General features: G+C 48.1%; 1 protein-coding gene across 2 annotated transcripts in view; it reads right to left on the reverse strand.

The window, feature by feature from the left end:
* Window positions 1-1,494: 1,494 nt before the first annotated feature.
* srgap2 (SLIT-ROBO Rho GTPase activating protein 2) overlaps window positions 1,495-23,591 on the reverse strand; it is a 276,414-nt gene continuing 254,317 nt past the window's right edge. For both annotated transcript variants that reach the window (XM_072563932.1, XM_072563933.1), the window contains exons 20-23: window positions 17,310-17,490; window positions 13,648-13,794; window positions 12,596-12,926; window positions 1,495-3,874 (exon numbers count right to left, since the gene is read on the reverse strand). In XM_072563932.1, the coding sequence (XP_072420033.1) occupies window positions 3,491-3,874; window positions 12,596-12,926; window positions 13,648-13,794; window positions 17,310-17,490 (1,043 nt within the window). In that variant the 3' untranslated portion in view covers window positions 1,495-3,490. The remainder of the gene's footprint in view (window positions 3,875-12,595; window positions 12,927-13,647; window positions 13,795-17,309; window positions 17,491-23,591) is intronic.

A 23,591-nucleotide genomic window follows, 5' to 3' on the forward strand; every position in this document is an offset into this window, starting at 1 on the left:
TGGTTCCCCTGAGCCGTGAATCATCAGTGATCGCCTGACTCCCCCCAACATCCCCCCCTCCTCAGTGTCACCCTCCTCTAGTCCTCAGGCCCCCTGTAATCCTAGTCCTGCCCTTCAGCCTCTCTCCTCTCCCTGCCCTGGTCGGGAGGGAATCAACTGGCCACTAGATTTAAAATGGGTTATAAATACTCTCACAAAGGGAGGGGGGGGGGGGGGGGGGGGGGGAGGGGAGGGGGGGTCTGGGGGCTGACCGACAGCAGTGCAGCTCTCAGAGGCAGTCCAGAGGATACAGTATCAGGAGACAGTCCAGGCAGTGGGGCTATTTGTAGTAGACCAGAAACCGGGGTATCTACAGTGGGTCAGAGGAGGGTGGTGGCGTCTGTGATGGGTGGGGGTGGGTGGGGGGTGTCTTTGATGGGTCGGGGTGGGGGTGGGTGTCTGTGGTGGGTCGGGGGGTAGGTGGGATGTGTCTGTGATGGGTTGAGGGTGGGTGGAGAGGTGTCTGTGGTGGGTCGGGGGTGGGTGGGGTGTGTCTGTGGTGGATTGGGAGTGGGTGGGGGGGTGTCTGTGGTGGGGGTGGGGGTGGGGGTGGTGTGTCTGTAGTGGGTTGGGGGTGGATGGGGTGTGTCTATGGTGGGTTGGGGTGGATGGTGGGTGTCTGTGGTGGGTCGGGGGTGGGGTTTGTTGGTGGTGGGTCATGGGTGGGTAGGGTGTGTCTGTGGTGGGTTGGGGGTGGGTGGGGTGTGTCTGTGGTGGGTGGGGGTGTCTGTGATGAGTCGGGGGTGGGCGGTGTCTGTGATGGGTCAGGGGTGGGGGTGGATGTCAGTGGTGGGTCGGGGGTGTGGGTGCGTTGGGGGAGTCTGTGGTGGGTTGGGTGTGGGTGGGGTGTGTCTGTGATGGGTCAGGGGTGAGTGGGGGGTGTCTGTGATGGGTCAGGGGTGGGTTGGGGTGGGGGGTGTCTGTGATGGGTAGGGGGTGGGTGGGGGTGTCTGATGGGTCAGGGTGGGTGAGGTGTGTGTGCAATGGGTCGGGGGTGGGGTGTGTCTGTGATGGCTCGGGGGTGGGTGTGGGGTGTCTGTGGTGGCTCGGGGATGGGGGTGGGGGGTGTCTGTGATGGGTCGGGGGGTGGGGGTGTGTCTGTGATGGGTCAGGGTGGTTGTGGGTGAGGTGTGTGTGCGATGGCTCGGGGGTGGGTGTGGGGTGTCTGTGGAGGGTCGGGGATGGGGGTGTGTGGTGGGTTTTGGATGGGGGTGGGTGGGGGTTGTCTGATGGGTCGGGTTAGGGTGGTGTCTGTGATGGGTTGGGGGGTGTCTGTGGTGGGTCGGGGGTGGGTGGGGGGTGTCTGTCGTATGTCAGGGTGTGGGGTGGGTGTCTGTGATGGGTCAGGGGTGGGGGGTGGGTGTGGGTGTGTCTATGATGGGTTGGGGTTGGGTGGGGGGGGGTGTCTAAGATGGGTCGGGGATGGGGGGTGCCTGTGGTGGGTCGGGGGTGGGGGTGTGTCTGTGGTGGGTCGGGGGTGGGGGTGTGTCTGTGGTGGGTCGGTGGGGTGTGTCTGTGATGGGTTGGTGGGGTGTGTCTGTGATGGGTCGGTGGGGTGTGCCTGTGATGAGCCATCATTCTCCCCACATGCCCCAGGATATTTTCGGTTGACTCCAATATTCAGTTTCTGGTGATTGGAAGCTCAGTTACTGGTCACTGGGGAGGGCGTGCTCTGCAGCTCCATCTAATTCTCCCACTGGGTAAGTTAAAGGGTGGTTTTATTTACGGTAACATTTCACTGAGTGTGAGAGTTGGAGTGAGCCAGTGACTTGAACAACTTGGAATATTCCAGGAAGTATCTCACTGTTCTCCGAAACGCACATTGTGGGGCAGGAGGATAGCGCAGGGGTTACTCTCTGGGAGCCTCGGTAAGTGGTGGGGGGCTTGGGGAGGTCCTGGTTTCTGGTAGGAACTGCCTGGGGAACAGCAGCTGCAGTGAAAACTCTTGACAGTTGCTGGAGATGGAGTCCCACACATTCCCTGCTGTTTTCCCGGGGCAGGCCCTCAGAGAGGGAGGATTCCAATGTCTTCCTACCGTGGGACAACCCCAGTCCTGCACTCACTCAGGAGGACGTAGCTGCGTTTCCACTGGGACAGTTGGGAGGGAGGGAGAGTGTTCACTGACTAAGGAATAAGAGTGACTTAAGGCTTGCTTCTCTCTCCTAACCCAGAAGCACTGAGCTCAATCGCAATTCCTGAGATCAGACACCTCAGCAGAGAGGGAAAGAGACGAACACTGCACCGTGCTGTGAAACCCTCTGCAACTGTGACAGCTTTGACGACTCTTCACACACAGGCATTTACACGATAACATCATTCACTCTCTCAGACATGAGTCAAACACTGAGCACAAAAATACTGTCAACAGGCTGGAACAGTTCATTGACAAAATAAAAGGAATTACTAAGAATCAAAATTAATTTAAACATATCTAAGATCACAGATAAATGGATGAGAGATTCGGGATTAGGAAGCCAGTCTGTTGATTGTGCTGTGGCTCTTTCACAGTACAGCATCTGAGCGGGTCCAGGAACATCTCCCTTAAAAATAGTTTTCTTCAGCTAACCTACAAAACATTTCCAGTTTTCAATACCATGAATCTTTCAAAATATAATTCACCATTTACAATGAACTGTTCACAATAAAAGTCAATTAAAAAAAATTAAAAATTAATTGCAGCAATTGTAATTTCTTTGTGCTAAACTCTGCTGACAAGGCCTGGCTCCCGAGACACTTGAGAGGGAAAGCCTTGTTTTACGTTTCATACTATAAACATACTCAGCCTTCAAAAAAGTAACGTTAAATGCTACGGAGGACACAGCCAGTCCTGGATTCAATTTCTTTGAAGAACTGGTGGTTTTGCACACTCCGTGTCGGGGAATGTGACTTTTTGGTGGTGAGTTTTTGAGCCAAAACAATGGCCCCAAAATACCCGTGTCACCGGAGCAGTCATGAAGATTCAACCAAAACAATAAATCGTTGCTCTTCAAAAGGCAACAACTGATTTTGTTGCTGTTTTGCTTTTCCTTCAATAACCAAACACGATGGCACAGGAGAAGTGTTGAATCCTGTGGGTGCATGGGCAAAAATCTGGGAAGTGATGGATTTCCGAACATTGGAGAGAGTTATGGAGCACACACCGACTCTATGGTTTATTTGGTTTGAAGGACTGAGTGAAGTCTGTGTTAGGTTTGTTCCGAGTTTTACTGTGAAGACTGAAATGTTACACTGAAGCAAACGTTGGCTTTTGCTAGTTTAATGCATCGTGTGAAATGGGAGGAAGACCGAGAGTTCACGGTAAGTCAGGACAGATTGGCATTCTGGGTGGAAATCTGCGCCAAACACTGATCACGTCTCCAGCTCAATGTTGATTGAAGATGCCAGTTTGGTCCCCCATTTCCCTGTTCGCAAACAGTCCAGACAGGAACTCCTTGACTCCAGCGAGAGGCGCTCACACAGTGCAGGACTTGTCTGTCGGTTGCTGTGTGGTCGGTGAGCCGAGGCTGGGGGCGCTCGGGTTGGTTTTTGGAAAGACGACAGGTTTGGGCCTGAGAGCGGGAGGTTTCACCTGGGCTGCTATCTTCACCGACTTCACTGGCCTGAAGGTGCATGGCATATCCCCGGAGGAGCTGGCACTCCTCTGCAGAGAGGACTCCGAGTCCTTCAGAATTCGGGAATGGAGGGGGCTGGAAGGTTCCGATGTGGGAGCCATCGATGGAGATGTCTTCATGGGTTCCAGCGTGTCTAGGACCACGTCAGGGGCATGTTTCACTGTACTCTGACGCTCCAGTTCCCGGAGCTCATTCAGGGCTGAATTCATTGTGGCCTCGATATCCTGCAAAACAAAATTTCCCAAAATATTAGAAAGGACCAAACTGGAACCTGAGGGATTCACTGAGGCAGCCAGAAGGTATACGTAAAATCAAACAGAAAAAAAAAATGTGGATGCTGAAAATCAGAAACAAAAACAGAAGTTGCTGGAAAAACAAAGCAGGTCGGGCAGCATCTGTGGAGAGAAAGCAGAGTTAACGTTTTGGGTTCAGTGACCCTTATGGGGAAACATTAATTTTGATTTCTCTCTACAAATGCTGCCGGACCTGCTGAGTTTAACTGGCCATATGTTCAATATAAATAGCACAGAAATGATATGGGAACAGTGACTACACTAAAAATAAAACAAAAACAAATTACTGGAAAAACGCAGGAAGTCTGGCAGCATCTGTGAAGAGAAAGGGACCCTTCTCCATAACACTGAGGGTAAAGCTAGTTGGAATAGGCTGAAGACATGAAAGACACTTTATAAATTAGTCTGTATCATCAGATATCTGAGAGTTCCATTTCTATAACCACACAGGAATATCCTTGTACTGCCCAAATGTAACACAAGTTTGATCCATGGATTCTGTTTACTAGAAGGTGTCTGGGATTTATTCATTGCTGAACTAACACACACAGGACAGAGTTATCTCCACACACAGCACTAGCACGCAGAATAGGTGATGCTTCTGGTCATGTGATGCCAAGTACCTAACTCAACTACATAAAGCGCTTCTTAAAGGGACATCGTGCTTAAAGCTATAACATTATGTCATTCTAATTTCAGTTTCCCCTCTCACCCTTCCTTTTGATATTTTCACCATTTCAACCGCAGTATTTTAAACCTTAATCCTTTAAAAAGGTCTGACTTTCTGGGCAATAAGGAATGGGGAAAAACCAGTTCGCCACCCTCTAATTAGGAGGGAGATCCAGTGATCACTAGGAATCGGGTACGTCACTCAGTGATCATGCCAACAGACCACAAGCTGCTGTGAATTGTAATTGGTCAGATTATAGTCAGTGAATGGAATAATAGGCAGAAGCCAAAGTCAACAGATTTTTATTGCCAAGTTGATTATGTCATCATTCCTAACATTAAAATCAATTAATGGATCATATCGGTATCTCGTATTTATATATTCCAGTTACAGACACAGGACTGGGCAGTGTGTACTTGTGTCCGTCATACACAGGACTGGGCAGTATGTACTTGTGTCTGTCATACACAGGACTGGGCAGTGTGTACTTGTGTCCGTCATACACAGGACTGGGCAGTATGTACTTGTGTCCGTCATACACAGGACTGGGCAGTGTGTACTTGCGTCCGTCATACACAGGACTGGGCAGTGTGTACTTGTGTCCGTCATACACAGGACTGGGCAGTGTGTACTTGTGCCCGTCATACACAGGACTGGGCAGTATGTACTTGTGTCCGTCACACAGAGGACTGGGCAGTGTGTACTTGTGTCCGTCATACACAACACTGGGCAGTGTGTACTTGTGTCCGTCATACACCACACCGGACAGTGTGTACTTGTGTCCGTCATACACAGGACTGGGCAGTGTGTACTTGTGTCCGTCATACACAACACTGGACAGTGTGTACTTGTGTCCGTCATACACAACACTGGACAGTGTGTACTTGTGTCCGTCATACACAGTACTGGGCAGTGTGTACTTGTGTCCATCATACACAGGACCGGGCAGTGTGTACTTGTGTCCGTCATACACAGGACCGGGCAGTGTGTACTTGTGTCCGTCATACAGATCACTGGGCAGTGTGTACTTGTGCCCGTCGTACAGAGGACTGGGCAGTGTGTACTTGTGTCCGTCACATAGAGGACTGGGCAGTGTGTACTTGTGTCCATCATACACAACACTGGACAGTGTGTACTTGTGTCCGTCATACACAGGACTGGGCAGTGCGTACTTGTGCCCATCATACTGAGGACTGGGAAGTGTGTACTTGTGTCCGTCGTACACAGGACTGGGCAGTGTGTACTTGTGCCCGTTGTACAGAGGACTGGACAGTGTGTACTTGTGTCCATCACACAGAGGACTGGGCAGTGTGTACTTGTGTCCATCATACACAACACTGGACAGTGTGTACTTGTGTCCGTCATACACAACACTGGACAGTGTGTACTTGTGTCTGTCATACACAGGACTGGGCAGTGTGTACTTGTGTCTGTCATACACAGGACTGGGCAGTGCGTACTTGTGTCCATCATACTGAGGACTGGGCAGTGTGTACTTGTGTCCGTCGTACACAGGACTGGGCAGTGTGTACTTGTGCCCGTCGTACAGAGGACTGGACAGTGTGTACTTGTGTCCATCACACAGAGGACTGGGCAGTGTGTACTTGTGTCCATCATACACAACACTGGACAGTGTGTACTTGTGTCTGTCATACACAGGACTGGGCAGTATGTACTTGTGTCTGTCATACACAGGACTGGGCAGTATGTACTTGTGTCTGTCATACACAGGACTGGGCAGTGTGTACTTGTGTCTGTCATACACAGGACTGGGCAGTGCGTACTTGTGTCCGTCATACACAGGACTGGGCAATGTGTACTTGTGTCCATCATACACAGGACTGGGCTGTGTGTACTTGTGTCCATCATACTGAGGACTGGGCAGTGTGTACTTGTGTCCGTCATACACAGGACTGGGCAGTGCGTACTTGTGTCCATCATACTGAGGACTGGGCAGTGTGTACTTGTGTCCGTCGTACACAGGACTGGGCAGTGTGTACTTGTGCCCGTCGTACAGAGGACTGGACAGTGTGTACTTGTGTCCATCACACAGAGGACTGGGCAGTGTGTACTTGTGTCCATCATACACAACACTGGACAGTGTGTACTTGTGTCTGTCATACACAGGACTGGGCAGTATGTACTTGTGTCTGTCATACACAGGACTGGGCAGTATGTACTTGTGTCTGTCATACACAGGACTGGGCAGTGTGTACTTGTGTCTGTCATACACAGGACTGGGCAGTGCGTACTTGTGTCCGTCATACAGAGGACTGGGCAGTGCGTACTTGTGTCCGTCATACACAGGACTGGGCAATGTGTACTTGTGTCCATCATACACAGGACTGGGCTGTGTGTACTTGTGTCCATCATACACAGGACTGGGCAGTGTGTACTTGTGTCCGTCTCACAGAGGACTGGGCAGTGTGTACTTGTGTCCGTCGTACACAGGACTGGGCAGTGCGTACTTGTGTCCGTCGTACACAGGACTGGGCAGTGCGTACTTGTGTCCGTCGTACACAGGACTGGGCAGTGTGTACTTGTGTCCATCATACAGAGGACTGGGCAGTGTGTACAGACCATTTATTCACGATATAATGCATCCCTGATATTCTCAGGAACTGCGGATGCTGGAAATCAGAAACAAAATCAGAAATTGCTGGAGGAAGAATGCTGGACCAGCAGCATATTCAGAGAGAAAGCATAGTCAATGTTTTGGGTCCTGTTTAGAAGAAGGGTCACTGGACCCAAAACATTACCTCAACTTTCTCTCCACAGCTGCTGCCAGGCCCTCTGGGTTTCTCCTGAAATCTGTCAGTTATGTACAAGGTGGTATATTGTTTACACTCGCAGCTACACACAGGACGGTGCAGTGTTTAACGTCCCAGTTACACACAGGACGGTGCAGTGTTTAACGTCCCAGTTACACACAGGACGGTGCAGTGTTTAACGTCCCAGTTACACACAGGACGGTGCAGTGTTTAACGTCCCAGCCACACACAGGACGGTGCAGTGTTTAACGTCCCAGCTACACACAGGACGGTGCAGTGTTTAACGTCCCAGTTACACACAGGACGGTGCAGTGTTTAACGTCCCAGTTACACAGAGGACGGTGCAGTGTTTAACGTCCCAGCCACACACAGGACGGTGCAGTGTTTAACATCCCAGCCACACACAGGACGGTGCAGTGTTTACAATGCCAGCCGTACACAGGACGGTGCAGTGTTTACAATCCCAGTTGTACACAGGACTGTGCAGTGTTTACAATCCCAGTTGTACACAGGACTGTGCAGTGTTTACAATCCCAGTTGTACACAGGACTGTGCAGTGTTTACAATCCCAGCTGTACACAGGACAGTGCAGTGTTTACAATCCCAGTTATACACAGGACAGTGCAGTGTTTACAGTCTAACATTTGATTCACATGGCTGTAGTTTTGCCGAGCCAGTCTCTGAGATTTCAGACACCTCCCGATGGGAGGACACCTTTTTCTCGTTTCCCGGCTGTGCTCTGAGTTATGGAACGAATTGGGGGAAGGGTAGGTGTGAGAAAAAAATCAAAATGTATAAAAGGATTCTGAAGAAAAAGCAAATATATGTTGAAGAGAAAAAGCTTTGTGATTCTGTGCCATAACTTGCAGAGTCTGGAATGCTTTGTTGAAAACATAAAAATAAACAAAACAATTATTGTGATTTCAAAAGAATTTGTGTGGGGTTTGAGGTAATGGAGGATCACATTACAATCATTCAAGGGGCCCATGGCAACACAAGGGTTTTCTAGATACCAATGATCAAAGTGAAATTCCCAGTGCTCCTGGCCAATTCCTGCTGCAGTATATTGTTAACACATTGGAGAGACAAACAGCTCAGCCAGTACACCCAGTCTTGAGCAGGGAACACTGCTAACTTTTCCTTGTATTTGCATTTTCCAGGAAACCTAATTCCACTTTCTCCCCCTTTTCCTTCAGATATCGCACACCAGCATCAGTTTGACGTAACTTCAGATCTGACAATTCCCAAGAAACAAAGCTCACATCTCTCCCCAACTGCACCACCCCCATCATCGTAAATCACTCAACAGTTACTCAAAGTCCCCAGACAGTAACACTATCCTCAGGATTGTGTTCCAGCACTGAATGCACATCAATAAAAGAACTTCTGAACACATTGCTTTCTCTTGTGTGACAATTAACCAAGAGCTTTCTGTTCTGTAGATGTTGTGCTGTCTGCTGTACATTTGGCAGGAATGACAAGGAAACCTTTGACTCCACAGAAAATAATATTCTAAAACTGGCAGAGGGAGCGATGGAACTGGGGCTACAGATTCACAAATCATTACAAATAATAATGTGCATTAACAAGGCCATCAATAGCTCAACACTTTGTTGGTGGATTAGTGGGCGAAGGCTTGGCGGTGCTTAATGAACATTGGGAGAAATTGCTTGACTACAAATTCTTTTGTTAATCTTAATTAGTGTGGACCAGAACTTGAATATTCTTGAAAAAGGACACATTTTGTCAAAGTTTTTTATAACTAGTATTCATCAGGACAGTTTGCAAAAAGTGAATATAAGAGGCGTGGTTAGTAAGTTTGCAGATGACACCAAAATTGGAGGTGTAGTGGACCGTGAAGAAGGTTACCTCAGAGTACAACAGGACCTTGATCAGATGGGCCAAAGGGCTGAGGAGTGACAGATGGAGTTTAATTTAGATAAATGGCAAATGCTGCATTTTGGAAAGGCAAATCAGGACAGGGCTTACATACTTAATGGTAAGGTCCTAGGGAGTGTTGCTGAACAAAGAGACCTTGGAGTGCAGGTTCATAGCTCCTTGAAAGTGGAGTCGCAGGTAGATAGGATAGTGAAGAAGGCGTTTGGTATGCTTTCCTTTATTGGTCAGAGTATTGAGTACAGGAGTTGGGAGGTCATGTTGCGGCTGTACAGGACATTGGTGAGGCCACTTTTGGAATATTGCGTGTAATTCTGGTCTCCTTCCTATCGGAAAGATGTTGTGAAACTTGAAAAGGTTCAGAAAAGATTTACAAGGATGGTGCCAGGGTTGGAGGATTTGAGCTACAGGGAGAGGCTGAACAGGCTGGGGCTGTTTTCCCTGGAGCGTCGGAGGCTGAGGGGTGACCTTATAGAGGTTTATAAAATCATGAGGGGCATGGACTGGGCAGGGGAGTCCAAAACTAAATGGCATAGGTTTAAGGTTAGAGGGGAAAGACTTAAAAGGAACTTGAGAGGCAATTTTTTTCATGCAGAGTGTTTTCTCCTTCATTCACAGGATGAGGATGTCACTGGCTCAGCCAGCATTTATTGCCCTAATTATTTAGAGTCAGTCATATTGCTTGGGTCTGGAGTCACATGTTGGCCAGACTAGGTATGAATAGCAGTTCTTCCTTAACCAGCTGGGTTTTTCCCAAATAATTGGCTCTGGATTCATGGTCATTATTAGACTCTTAATTCCAGATTTATTTTTCTTGAATTTAATTTCCACAATCTTCCATGGCAGAATTTGAACCTGGGTCCCCAGAACATTACCTGGGGTCTCTGAATTAACAGCTCAGCAATAATATCACTAGGCCATCATTAGGGTGGTGCGTGTATGGAATGAGCTGCCAGAGGAAGTAGTGGAGGTTGGTACAACTACACCATTTAAAAGGCATCTGAATGGGTAAATGAATAGGAAGGCTTTAGAGAGATGTGAGCCAAAAGCGGATAAGTGGGACTGGATTAAGTTAGGATATCTGGTCAGCATGGATGAGTTGGACTGAACGTTCTGTTTCCGTGCTGCGTACGGGTGGTTCTATATAACGTGATAGTCCCATTCTCATGTGATCTCGTGTGCAGAGGAAACTCCATTATCCGGCATTTGATCATCCGAATATCGGGTTATCCGGCAAGATCACAAGGTCCCGATGCTTGGCTAAACTATTGTTATCCAGCATTTGATTATCTGGGATTCGGTTAACCAAACGAAATACTCCCTGCGCCTATGTCCTTCAGTTAATCGAGGTTCCTCTGTAATAAGAAAATCGTGCAATAACAACGCCATTTAAACTAATGGGGCCAGAATCACGTTATAACCAATACAGGTCAGGAAAGTTCGCATTCTACCAATTCGTCAATCATATTAAAACCAATCCGCATTGAAGAAACACATTATAGCTGAACTGACTGTCCCTCTGTGACATAAAACACCAATGTCAAGGAGAACAACATTTTATACGCAATGAGAAAACAGTGCTGATTGGTTGGTAAAAAAAGGTCTTCAACTGGTAGAGATGTTGCCATGGAGAATGTAGCATCATTTAACAGGTCTATCCGATATGGCAACAGCTCTACCAACCAGAGTCTAGTAGCTCACCAATTAGCACTGGTTTCTCATCCGGTACAGAATATTGTTTGAATCAACACTTCTTTTTTTTTGCTGATTGGCAAGATGTAGCAAGTGGGAGTCCCACTGGAGTGTGTGGTAGGATCTCAGCTCAGGTGAGGGGACTGAAGGCAGGGGGTGGCAAAATTCACAGATAACACACAGATAGGTCGGGAAGTACATTGTGAAAAAGACAGAAGGTGGTTGGAGGTCAATCTAAGAGGTTGAGTGAGTGGGCAAAAATCCAGCAGGTGGAGTATAACATGGGAAAATAGGAAATGTTTCACTGGTGGGATCAATAATAAAGCAGAATATTATTTAAGCAAAGAACAGTTGCAGGGTTTGTTGTCCTCATGGGTGAGACACTAAATGTAAGGTATACAGGTACAGTAAATGATTCATAAATCTAATGGAATGTTATCGTTTATTCTGAAAGGAAATGAACATTAAAGGAAACAGCAAATTCCTGCAGCAGCTAGAATCTGTACAGAAAATAAAACATGCTGGAGGTCACAGTGGGTCAGGCAGTATCCAAGGAGAGAGAGCAAGCTAGTGATTCAACTCTCAATGACTCTTCATCTGAGCTCTTCATCTGGACTTGAAATGGTAGCTTACTCTCTCTCTCTCCATGATGCTGTCTGACCCGCTGTGACCTCCAGCTTTTTTTTTGTTTGTCATGAAAGTAAGGATGTTGGCTTTGGAGCATTGGAGAGACCAGGTCTCGAATAACATGTACAGATTTTGGTCTCCTTAATGAAGGATACAAATACATTGAAGGACGATTACCAGATTGATGCCTGGAATGAGTGGGTGGTCTCTGAGGGACAAGTTGACAGACTTTGTAGCAACTGGAGTTTAGAGAGTGGGGGTGGTGGTGGGGGGCAATGACTGGTTGAATTATGTAAGATCCTGAATGGTTTTGTCAAGGTGGGTGTGGGAAGGATGTTTCTTCCTGTAGGCAAGTCCCAAACAAGGGGACACTGTTTAAAATTAGGGATTACCCTCTTGGAACAGGGAAGGGAAGAATTTTTTTCAGTGAGTTTGGAACTCTACTTCAGGAGGTGAAGGAGGTTGGGGAAGGGGTGGTGTCATTAAATATTGTGAAGGTGGAGTTTGAGAGAGTTCCTTGCCTGAGTAGCATCGAAGAGTTATCAGAGAGGGGTGGGAATGGAGAACTCAAAACATAGGCAGGTCAGCCATGATCTAATCAAACAGTGAAGCACATTCGAAGGGCTGAATGGCCTGTGGTTCAAAAGTCAGGCAGCATCTGAGGAGCAGGAAAATCAATGTTTTGGGCAAACCTGATGAAGGGCTTTTGCCTGAAACGTCGATGTTCCTGCTCCTCGGATGCTGCCTGACCTGCTGTGCTTTTCCAGCACCACACTAATCTGGACTCTGATCTCCAGCATCTGCAGTCCTCACTTTTGCCTAATGATTACCACAGTAACTGGTAAAGCTCAGTGAGTGCCTGTCAGCCTCCCCATATCCCTGCATTTCGGGCTGCACAGAGTGAAGATGGGGGGGGGGGGGGGGCGGGTGGGGGGGTGGGGGTGAGGGGGGGCAGCCAGCTTTGTGGGAGCCAGATGAAAGAAAGCAAAATGGTACCTGGGCAATTGTCTCCGGGTCCAGGGGCTTGTGGTTACTGAAGCTCTTGGACCTCCCGGCTGCCATCGCCTTGCGAACCTGTGGGCTGTCGACCCTATTGGCTGAGGGCCGGCGGGTAACAGCGTTGGGACCCCCGTGTACCATTGCTGACCGTTTATCCGCTGTCTCCTTGTTGCTGTTTGGGGGAACCTGGGCGGAGCTCCGGGGACTGGCTGAGGTTTGTGGTTCTCTGTCTGCAGGAGCAGGCACGAGCCCATGGCCAGCGATGCCAGGCCCTTCAGCGGAACGGAAAGAGCGTCGGACACTACCAACCTCGGCCTTCTTCTTCTGCCTGGGTCAATAATCCAAAAGAAACAACTTACAACCAGAGAACAATACAGTATCGGAGGCCATTCAGCCTATTATAGGCCGTGCTTACACTTAGAATCATAGAATCCCTGCAGCACTGAAAGAGGCCATTCGGCCCATCGAGTCACACTGACCCCTGAAGAACATCCCATCCAGACCCAGCTCCCTATTCTCGAATTCCCATGACCAACCCAGCACATCCCTGTACTGTGGGAGGAAACCCACAAATACACCAAGAGAATTTGCAAACTCCGTACAGAGTCACCCAAGGCTGGAATTGAACCCAGGTCCCTGGCTTTGTGACACAGCAGTGCTAACCACTGAGCCACCTACCACCCACTGTCAAAGAGCTTTTCAGTTAATCCCACACTCACACCCTTCACCCAAAGCACAGTGATTCCTCAGCTCCTCCTAGTATTTATCCAAACAGCGAATCTACAATTGGATTCGTAACTATCACCAATTCATCAGTGCGGGTCGCTCTACAAGTGAAATCCTTTGGGTTCATCATCTCTGGATAGCTCTGTGAGAGCCAAGCAACCCTTTTCGCACTGATTCCCGGTATGGCTGAGAATAGTTACAGAGCCCTTTGGAGTTGCTCCCTGTCGTGGACAAGCTGGGGCAGAGAGGGCCCCCAAACGGCAAACCCTCTCTCTCCATTTTCACACCGTATGTTCCCATTTTCAAACACATTCATTTCTGACCTGTTCAAGTTTGCCAAGTAGATATCAGCAACATGTCCCGTTGGTGAACTGACGCTGCCTTTACACAGGGGCTGTTCCACTGGGGGAGGAGCACTGCTCGGCTCAATGTCATCCTTTGGGCTCAACCGGTCGGAGAATGTATCATCACTGAGTGAGAGAGCGAGGGAGGGGGTTGAGGGATTTGGTGGTGGGGGGGGGGATGGAAAGAGAGAGATAAAGATTCTGTCACTACACATAAACATAAAACACATCAAGTTAAAAGTACTCTGAACATAAAGTATCAAAACAACTAGAATAATTTTCCAAAGACCCCAGGGGTTAGAGTTTGGGTAGTTCAATGCCTTACCCCCTTAATGCCTTAAGACTCAATGAAACTCCCCCTGGGAACTCCCTTCAAACTGAGACACATGACCCCCCCTTCCCCCAATCCACAAATCCATCTCCAGAGTTGCTGGCGAATCAGAGGCCAGCATCTCTTTTGCACAGTGGTGCCATCAAGGAGGCGGTGGCTGCTGTGGGAATTACAGCCCCTGGGAGGCCCAGACTCACGCAGGATGGATGAGGCTGAAGGTGGCTGATGACAAGAGGGATCTCATGAGTTGGAGGCTGTGGGGAAGGGGTTGTGTAGCGGAATTGGCTGCAAGGGTGAGTGAGGGTGCAGGATCCACCTCAGCTCTCGATGCCAAGTACCTCTCGGTGCCTTAGATACAGGGTCATACCCTGGCAACAACTGTCCATTTAAGGACCTCAACTGGATCTTCCCATCTCCGCCTGCAAATTCCCTTCCAACCCACTCACCATTCTGACTTAGAAGTATATTGCTGTTCCTTCAGTGTCACTGAGTGAAAATTCTGGAATTCCCTCCCTAATTGCATTGTGGGTCAACCTCCAGCACATGGACTGCAGCAGTTCAAGATGGCAGCTCACCCCCACCTTTTCAAGGGGCAACTAGGGATGGGCAATAAATGCTAGTGTAGTCAGAGACACCTGAGTCTCACAAGTGAATAAAATAAATCGTGTTGGAGGTAGGAAGGTGCTGGAGTTGCCTCCCACATGGATCAGATAAAAGTAAGGCAAGCCAGAAAAGAACTGAACAGAGGATTGAGTGACAAACTGCAGAAATATTGTGAAGACTTGGCATCTGCTTTCTCAGAAGGTGTTTAATAAGATGTCTCACAAGAAACTCATTACAAATATTCAGCCTGTGGCTCGTGAGTAAATATAGTAACAGAGAGAGAAAGCTGGTCAACAAACAGGAAGCAAACAGCTTATTGTCGAAGGGACAGGAACTGGATCAATCTGGACACAACCCCGCTCCCCCCTCCACCACCCCCACCCTTCCCCACCCCCCCACCCCCCATACCGGTAAATCCAATTCTGTCCTCAGTGTTAACAACCTATTCAACTTGGAAGACATTATAAAAAGTGACAAACAGCAGGTTGGATGAGCGAAAACAGCAGACAGGAGGCAAATGATCTAAATGTGAATAAATAAATGTGGCAAAACATTGTAAGAGGCATGAGTAGGAGTGGAAATGTGCAAGCAACAGAGAGAGCCCGCAGGCTTTGGAAATGAACACAGGGTTCGATTAGACAACGATGCGCAAGTGGGAGCGGAGGAAGATTATTTGTAGGAGACAGAGAGGGAGGGGGAAGGTTGTTTTCAGAATGGAGGCCTGTAACCAGTGGTGTTCCACAGGGATCAGTGCTGACTTCTGTTGGTCATTTACATAAACAATTTGAATGAGAATATAGGAGATATGGATGGTAAGTTTGTGATTAACACCAAGATTTGGAGTAAAGTGGACAGTGAAGAAGGTTATCGAAGATTACAAAGCGGTCTTGATCAAATGGGTCAATGGGCTGAGGAGTGGCAGATGGAATTTAATTTGGATAAATGTGAGGTATTGCATTTTGGTAAAACTAAAAAGGACAGGACTTATACAATTAATGGTAAGGCCCTGGGTAGTGTTGTAGAAGGAGACACTTAGGGATTCAGGCACATAATTCTGTGAAAGTTGGTCACAAGTAGAGAGGGTAGTTACAAAGGCATTTAGCTCAGACCTTTGAGTATAGGAATTGGGATGTCATGTCTATCACATTATGAAATGCATTGATAGGATTGACGGTCAGAATTTTTTTCCCGAGAGTTGAAATGTCTAATACTAGGCAGCATCCATTTAAGGTGAGAGGGGGAAAGGTCAAAGGAGATGTGAGGGGCAAGTGTTTTGCACAGAGTGGTTGGAATGTGGAACACACTGTTAGGGGTGGTGGTGGTGGAAGTAGATTCGATCGGAGTGTTTAAGGGACTTTTAGATAAGCACATGGATATGTAAGGAATGGAACAATACGGACTGAGGGCAGGCAGAAGGGATTAGTTTAACTTGCATCATGTTCGGCACAATATCGTGGGCCAAAGGGCCTGTTCCTGTGCTGTACAGTTTCACGTTGTGGTTGTACGGGATGTTGGTGAGGCCTCTTCTGGAATACTGTGTCCAGTTCTAGGCACCCTGTTACAGGGAGGATATTATTAAATTGGAGAGGGTTCAGAAAGGATTTACCAGGATGTTGCCAGGAATAGAGGATCTGAGTTATAAAAATAGGCTGGATAGGTTGGGACTTTTTTCACTGGAGCATCGGAAATTGAGGGATGACCTTATAGAGGTTTATAAAATCATGAGGGGCAGGGATAAGGTGAAGAGCAAAGGGTCTTTTCACTCAGGTGGGGCTGTTCAAAACTAGAGGGGCACATATTTTACACAGAGAGTGGTCTGCGTATCAAATGAACTGCCAGACGAACTGGTAGATGCAGATACAGTTACAACATTTAAAAGGTATTTGGATAAGTTCATGAATAGGAAAGGTTTGGAGGGATATGGGCCAATTGCAGGCAGAAGGGACTAGTTTAGTTTCAGAACATGGTCAGCCTGTGGGCAGGTTGGACCAAAGGGTCTATTTCCATGCTGTATGAGTCTATAACTCTATTTAAAAGTCAGTACATCTGGGTTTGGTTAACAGGAGCACAGAGTCAGGCGAGGTGATTAATTTTCACACCACACCAAGCATTAGCTGTAGCTTTGGAGAGCCCATTGTTGAAAGGTCACTAAAACACGGTGCAGGAAGTTACTGTGGAAGGAGGAACCTCAGACAATCGCTCGGTGTCCAGTGAAGACAGGTTCGTTTGCCACCTGTCTGCCCATTCTGCTAACCTCCCTGAAGCAGAGAGGTTTCACAGAAGATGTAACAAAATGATTTCCAGTCACAAAGAGATTTGGTACCGAGATTAGGGAAAGTTGTGGTTGTGCAGGTAATGCACAGAGATTAGAGAGTTAGATTTTCTGTTTAAGAGGGTTGTTTCAATCATATACTGGATTAGTAGTGCTGGAAGAGCACAGCAGTTCAGGCAGCATCCAAAGAGCAGCGAAATCGACGTTTCGGGCAAAAGCCCTTGTTTCAATCATAGGCAGTGGATAGAGACTATAGCACCTTGTCTGGGAAAAGGGAAGTAATATTTGTATCAGAGAATGATGCAAGGCCATGGGGAGAGAGCCAGGCTTCCAATTGCTTGGATTGGGAAAGTGGTCTCTTCCAGTGTCATTGTCTATAATGAGATTTGGAACTCTATCTATCTCACATCTATCATGGTTTAAATGAAAACGTACGTGTCCTGGACCACGATGTACTGATGTGGGACAAGTCCATCTATTCCGTTATGCCGACCTTCCCACCAATCCTCCGAAGCTCGGTGATAGAGCAGGAGGCTGGCGCCTTTCTTGAAGGAGAGTTCCCGAGCTGTGCGTCCCGTGTAATCAAACTTAGCAATGGCTTCAATCGGCTCACCTTCTGCAAAGGGAGGAGAAAGGAAGGGTTTATTTCCACTCAGGACACTTCTCGCAATAAAAGTCCCTGCTAATAAGTGCACTGTTCTATTGCTCGGGTTATTGGACTGTCTACATGTGACTGTGTTTACTGTTTCTGTTTTGATATAATGACACTGGGGTTTGAGGTTTGTCCTCTTTTCCCTGTGAACTGGTGGGGTTTGGGGTCTGGTGTTGCTGCCCCTATCCCCTGTAAATTGCTGATTATTGTAAACTGTTTGTAATATGTCCTGGTTAATAAAGTAAATAAATGTCCCAGCCATTTCACTTCCTGCTGGGTCCAGTCCCTCTGGTCTCAGTTCCCTCATATCGATTCCTTTAGCAGGAGCTGCCACTGAACATTAACACAGTCTCAAACTTGGCAGAGACCTCATTTGAGGTCAAGCCAATGCCCACACATGGGCATTGTATAGACTGGGCAGGACTGAATGGCACTGAGGGGCAGTTCTGCCCAATATGCCTCTCGACGCTCACAGCCTGAGCCTTACTGAGGCTAACCCCAGCAGTGGTGGACCCATAAGACTTTGGAGCAGAACATTAGGCCATTCAGCCCTTTGAGTCCACCATTCAATCATGGCTGATATGTTTTTCAACCCCATTCTCCCACTTTTTCCTTGTAATCTTTGATTGCCTTGACAATCAAAAACTTATCTATCTCTAACCCATAAGTGAGCCAGACACCTCCCAGGCTGTGTTTACATTTTGCAGCCAATGAATGAGCCAGTGACAGGGGATGGGGGCCTGTGTGAGACACTATTGAAAGGTCGTCCTATCACTGGACCCTATACCCAACTCCTTCCTTCCACTGACCATCCTGGCTTTCAGTGTGTATAGCCTACACCTGTTTGCCCCATTTTGACCCCATTTCGGGGTCACCGGGGTTCGGTGAGATTTGGGGAGGGTGCTGGAGAAGCCTATGAGAGTAGGGGGATGGGGCCTCAGAGATGGTGACAGCAAAATTTCAGCTTGTGACCCTTCCCCCCCCTCAGGGAGCTGACACCCTGCCCCACTTTGGGTGACACTGATCTCAAGGATTTTTTGCAGTAAATGATCACAATGATCTTCATTGTGCGGAGGGAGAGTTCGAATCCCGATAGGGAGCTGGCCGTGAATTTCAAGTGGAAGGTAAAGGGAGTGCTGCTTCAATCCACTCTGGGAAACGCTGTTGATTTTAAATTCCATTCCTGACTGACTTCGGTCATTCCTTCAGTGTTACTGGGTGGGAATTCGAGAGCTCACACCCTGTCAGCACTGTGTGTACCCATCTCACACAGACTGCAGTCGATTAACGCAGTGATTCTCCCACTTTCACAAGGGGCATTGAGCAAACATCAAAAACAGGAGCAGGAGCAGGCCATTCGGCCCTTTGAGCGTGCTTTGTCATTTAATTTAATCAAGGCTGATCATCTCAGTCCCCGATCCCACTTCCTCCCCACACCCTTTGCTTCCTTTAGCCCCAAGAGTTAAATCTAACTCAGAAGTCACAAGGCAGCAGATTATAGACCAACAGGTTTATTTGAAATCACAAGCTTTCAGAGAGTGGCTCCTTCATCCAGTGCAGTGACTTGTGGTTTCAAATAAACCTGTTGGACAATAATCTGGTGTCATGTGACTTCTGACTTTGTCCACCCCAATCCAATCCTGGCACCTCCACATTATATTAAACTCTTTTTGAAAACATTTTACATTTTGGCTTCAACCACTTGCTGTGGCAAAGACAGGCAAGATGTGAAAGGTTTGAAACAAGTTTTGTTGGTGCCCTGGTCCAGATGAACAGCATGTGGAGGTGTAAGGGAGGCTAAATGCTGAAGCCACAAGGGAATGTGAGTGACTCTGTGTTACCGTGTGGACTGTCAGCTTCTGTCACAGTTTGTTTTGCCAAGTTGAGGAGTCCAACTCTCTACATTCCTGCCTCAGTAATCATTCTGGCGCAGTGCTGCACATTACAGCACATCGGGTGAGGCTGAACACACCTCTCTCTGGTTTTTAGCTGCAGGCATGTCATTCACCAGACTTTCCCCAGAGTTGATGTCAATGCAGCCATGACATAGTTCAGGGAAAGCTACATATGTGTAAAAGCCATGTGTGTAGCACAGTGCTGACAGAGTCCTGAGGAAGCCCGTCCCTGAAAGCTCAAGTCTTCCTGCCAATCTCTCTCCTCCATCGAAGAAGGACAGCTGTTCCCCCAGTGTCTGGTTTCATAGCTACCTTTGTGTGTGAGTCCTGTGTTGATAACGATTAGTCAGCCAATAGCAGGGAGGATTAGCTAATCTGGTGATTTACTTCCTCTTCCCAGTGACCTCCACTTCTGGGATCTTGCTGTGCAATTGCTGGCTGCTGCATCTTCTACAGTATAACCATGGTCACAAAGTGCTTCACTGGCTTGGGACATGCGAAGAGTGATTTTTATTTATTTGTCCTTAGACTAGAATCTCTACAGTATGGAATCTGGCCCTTTGGCCCCAACAAAGTCCACACCGACCCTCTGATGAGCAACCCACCCAGACACATTCCCCTACTCTATATGTACCTCTGACCAATGCATCTAACACTCTGGGCGATTTTCCATGGCCAATTCACCTGACCTGCACATCTTTGGACTGGGGGAGGAAACCAGAGCACCCGGAGGAAACCCGCACAGACACAGGGAGAATGTGCAAACTCCACACAGACAGTCACCCGAGGCGGGAATCGAACCTGGGTCCCTGGCGCTGTGAGGCAGCAGTGCTAACCGCTGATTGAGACCATGGGCATTTTGTACACATCCAAAACAAAAAGCAAAATCACCCAAGATTTCCTCCCACTGCCTTCATCTGAGCAGAGTCCTCTGGACCACAGGGACTGCATGCGCTGTGGGTCAAGGGTCACCGACCACGGACAGTGTCTCCGGAGAAAGGAGAAGCTATTTAGGACCAAGATGAGGAGGAATCCCTTCTCTCAAAGGGCTGATGTCTGTTGGGAAATCTCTACCCTATGGAGGCTCAGTCATTGAAAATGTTCAAACAGAGACTGATCAATTCTTGCCAAAAACCCAGAGGAACAGAGAGAACGCAGGAAACTGGCTTTGAAACCAATCGTCTCACTGAATGGTAGAATGGACTCAAAGGGCTGAATGGCCTTCTCCCCTCCTGTCTTGTATGATCTTGTGAAGGGGGTGGAAGCACTGGATGGTTTTTCCTTTCCCCAGCACAAGGATTGCGCTCAATCTCCACCCACACCCTTCACTTCACCCCCCTGAATGGGACCCAGTGAACTCAATAACTGAACACAGGAACGTCCTCCCTGCTCCACCTCTGTCTGAATTAGTTACCCCCAACCCCCCCAGACTTCCTGAACATCAGTGTCACACAGGGCTGAACCTCTGCAGCTCTCACATCCCATGGGGTGAAGGGTTATGGGAGAGTGAGCAGGAAGGTGGACCTGAGGCTGAGATGAGATCAACCATGATCATATCAAATGGCAGGGCAGGCTCGAGGGGCTGAATGGCCTCATTCTATCCTGCTGGGAGGAAGTGAGGACTGCAGATGCTGCAGATCAGAGTCGAAGAGTGTGGTGCTGGAAAAGCACAGCGGGTCGGGCAGCATCCGAGGAGCAGGAGAGTCGACGTTTTGAGCTTTTGTTGGAAACGTTGACTCTCCTGCACCTCAGATTCGGCCTGAACGGCTGTGCTTTTACAGCACCACACTCTTCGACTCATTCTGTCCTGCATTAGTGGTGCTGGAAGAGCACAGCAGTTCAGGCAGCATCCAACGAGCTGCTCGTTGGATGCTGCCTGAACCGCTGTGCTCTTCCAGCACCACTAATCCAGTATTTACTTTCCAGCATCTGCAGTCATTGTTTTTATCTCATTCTGTCCTGCTCCTAGTTCCAATGTTCATATACTGTGCGGGGAAATAGAAGGCCAATGATGGTAAGCAGCCAAGAGATGGACATAAATGAGAGTTTTAATGATAACTTTTTATTTAGTTTTGGATGTGGATGTTTTTAGGGAGTAATTTAAACCTGTGGTCTCTGGTGGGAAACTGGGAGGATTAGATGTTTTTAAACACGGTCCCTCTTCCCATTCCATTGAAGCGACAGCAGCTAAGCCTTGGTCAGATTGTGTTAAAATCAGTGAAAGCGTTACCTTTTACACCAGGAAGGGGTCATGTCTGCTCTTGTTGCTGAGTTAATGATCATAGTGTCGCCACCTGCACACTTTCACATACACATACCCCTACTGCCAAGTGACGGAGCTAGACAATAGGGAATGGAACAAGGCTGATCACACTAACTCATTCTCCAGCAGAGAAACTAAAGAACACAAGCCATGTTGTAGGAAGGTGACCCTTTCCTTCAGGGCAGGTCAACAAGATGAAAACTAGCCTTGTTCGTGCTGTTGAACTGCACGTCAGAGCATGACAACGCCTCAGTGTAGCGTGACAGTGCAATCAGAGTCACCCGAAGCATCAGAGACTCTCTGAAGCACACACAGTTTCAGCGTGATTCACACACATGCCTTACTTACACATGTGATTTATCCACACACTCCTCCAACCGAGCTGAGGTACACAGTGCCAAGAGCAGGAAGGATGGAGACTGGAATTCCAACTATTCCCTGCAGATTTCACCGAGGAGAAATGTATAATTCTGAACCCACCACGGCTTTAGTAAAACAAAAGGGAAACAGCTTTGAAAGATCAAATCCCTCCACCCCACCACCTCCCCCCCCTCAGTAACTGTGACAGGACAGCTGCACTGCAGACCCCCGTGGATCAGTGTGATACTGAATATTCTCAGCTCCTCCTGTGACTCAGCCACTCGGCCAAGTTGTGCAGGAGGCTCTGGGGGTTGGGGCAGGTTGAGCCGTATAGCAATCCTTCCAATATAACAACCTGCATCGATACAGCACATTTTGTGATGTTTAAAAAGCCCAAAATGGACGTAAATCAGCCACAGTTTGGCACCAAGTTATAAACAGGGGTATTACAACAGGTGACCTGAAGCAAAGGCAAAACTGCTGGGTTTTAAGCAGTGACCGTGGTACGTGTAAGGAATGAGCTGCCAGAGGAAGTGGTAGAGGGTGGTACAATTACAGCATTTAAAAGGGAACTGGATGGGTATATGAACAGGAAGGGTTTGGAGGGATATGGGCCAAGTGCTGGCAGATGGGACTAAGATTAATTTAGGATATCTGCTCAGTATGGACAAGTTGGACTGAGGGGTCTGTTTCTGTCTCTCTGACTCCATGACTTAAAGGAGGAGCGCATAAAGTAGGTCCTGAGAAAGAATTCAAGAGCTTTGAGCTTAAGCAGATGAAGAGACAGTCATCAGCAGATGATGGGAGTTGAGAGTCTGTGGAATTCTCTTCCCCAGAGAAGTGTAGAGGCAGGTCACAGAGTTACAGAGTCATACAACATGGAAATAGACCCTTCAGTCCAACTCGTCCATGCCGACCAGAAATCCCAATCTGATCCAGTCCCACCTGCCAGCACCCACCCCATATCCCTCCAAACCCTTCCTATTCATATACCCATCCAGATGCCTCTTAAATGTTGCAATTGTACTAGCCTCCACCACATCCTCTGGCAGCTCATTCCATACACGTACCACCCTGTGTGTGAAAAAGTCGCCCCTCAGTTCCCTTTTAAATATTTTCCCTTTCACTTTAAACCTATGTCCTCAGTTCCCACACCCTGGGAAAAAGACTTTGGCTATTCACCCTACTCATGTGTCTCAGACCTTTGTAGGGAATATCATTAAGGCCGAGTCAGAGTCTTGACTATGAAGGGGTCAAAGGGTATTGGGGGCAGGTGGGAACATGGGGTTGATGCCACAAACAGAGTAACCATGTTCTGACTAAACAATGGGGCAGCTCAAGAGAGGAAGCTGAGGGAGAAGTGATCTTATCGAGGTTTATAAAATCATGAGGGGCATGGATCCAGTGAATAGACAAGGTCTTTTCCCCAGGATGGGCAAGTCCAAAACTAGAGGGCACAGGTTTATGGTGAGAAGGAAAAGATATAAAAGAGACCTAAGGGGCAACTTTTTCATACAGAGGGTGGTACATGTATGGAATGAGCTGCC

Source organism: Chiloscyllium punctatum, chromosome 45, assembly GCF_047496795.1.
Source record: "Chiloscyllium punctatum isolate Juve2018m chromosome 45, sChiPun1.3, whole genome shotgun sequence".
Taxonomy (NCBI): domain Eukaryota; kingdom Metazoa; phylum Chordata; class Chondrichthyes; order Orectolobiformes; family Hemiscylliidae; genus Chiloscyllium; species Chiloscyllium punctatum.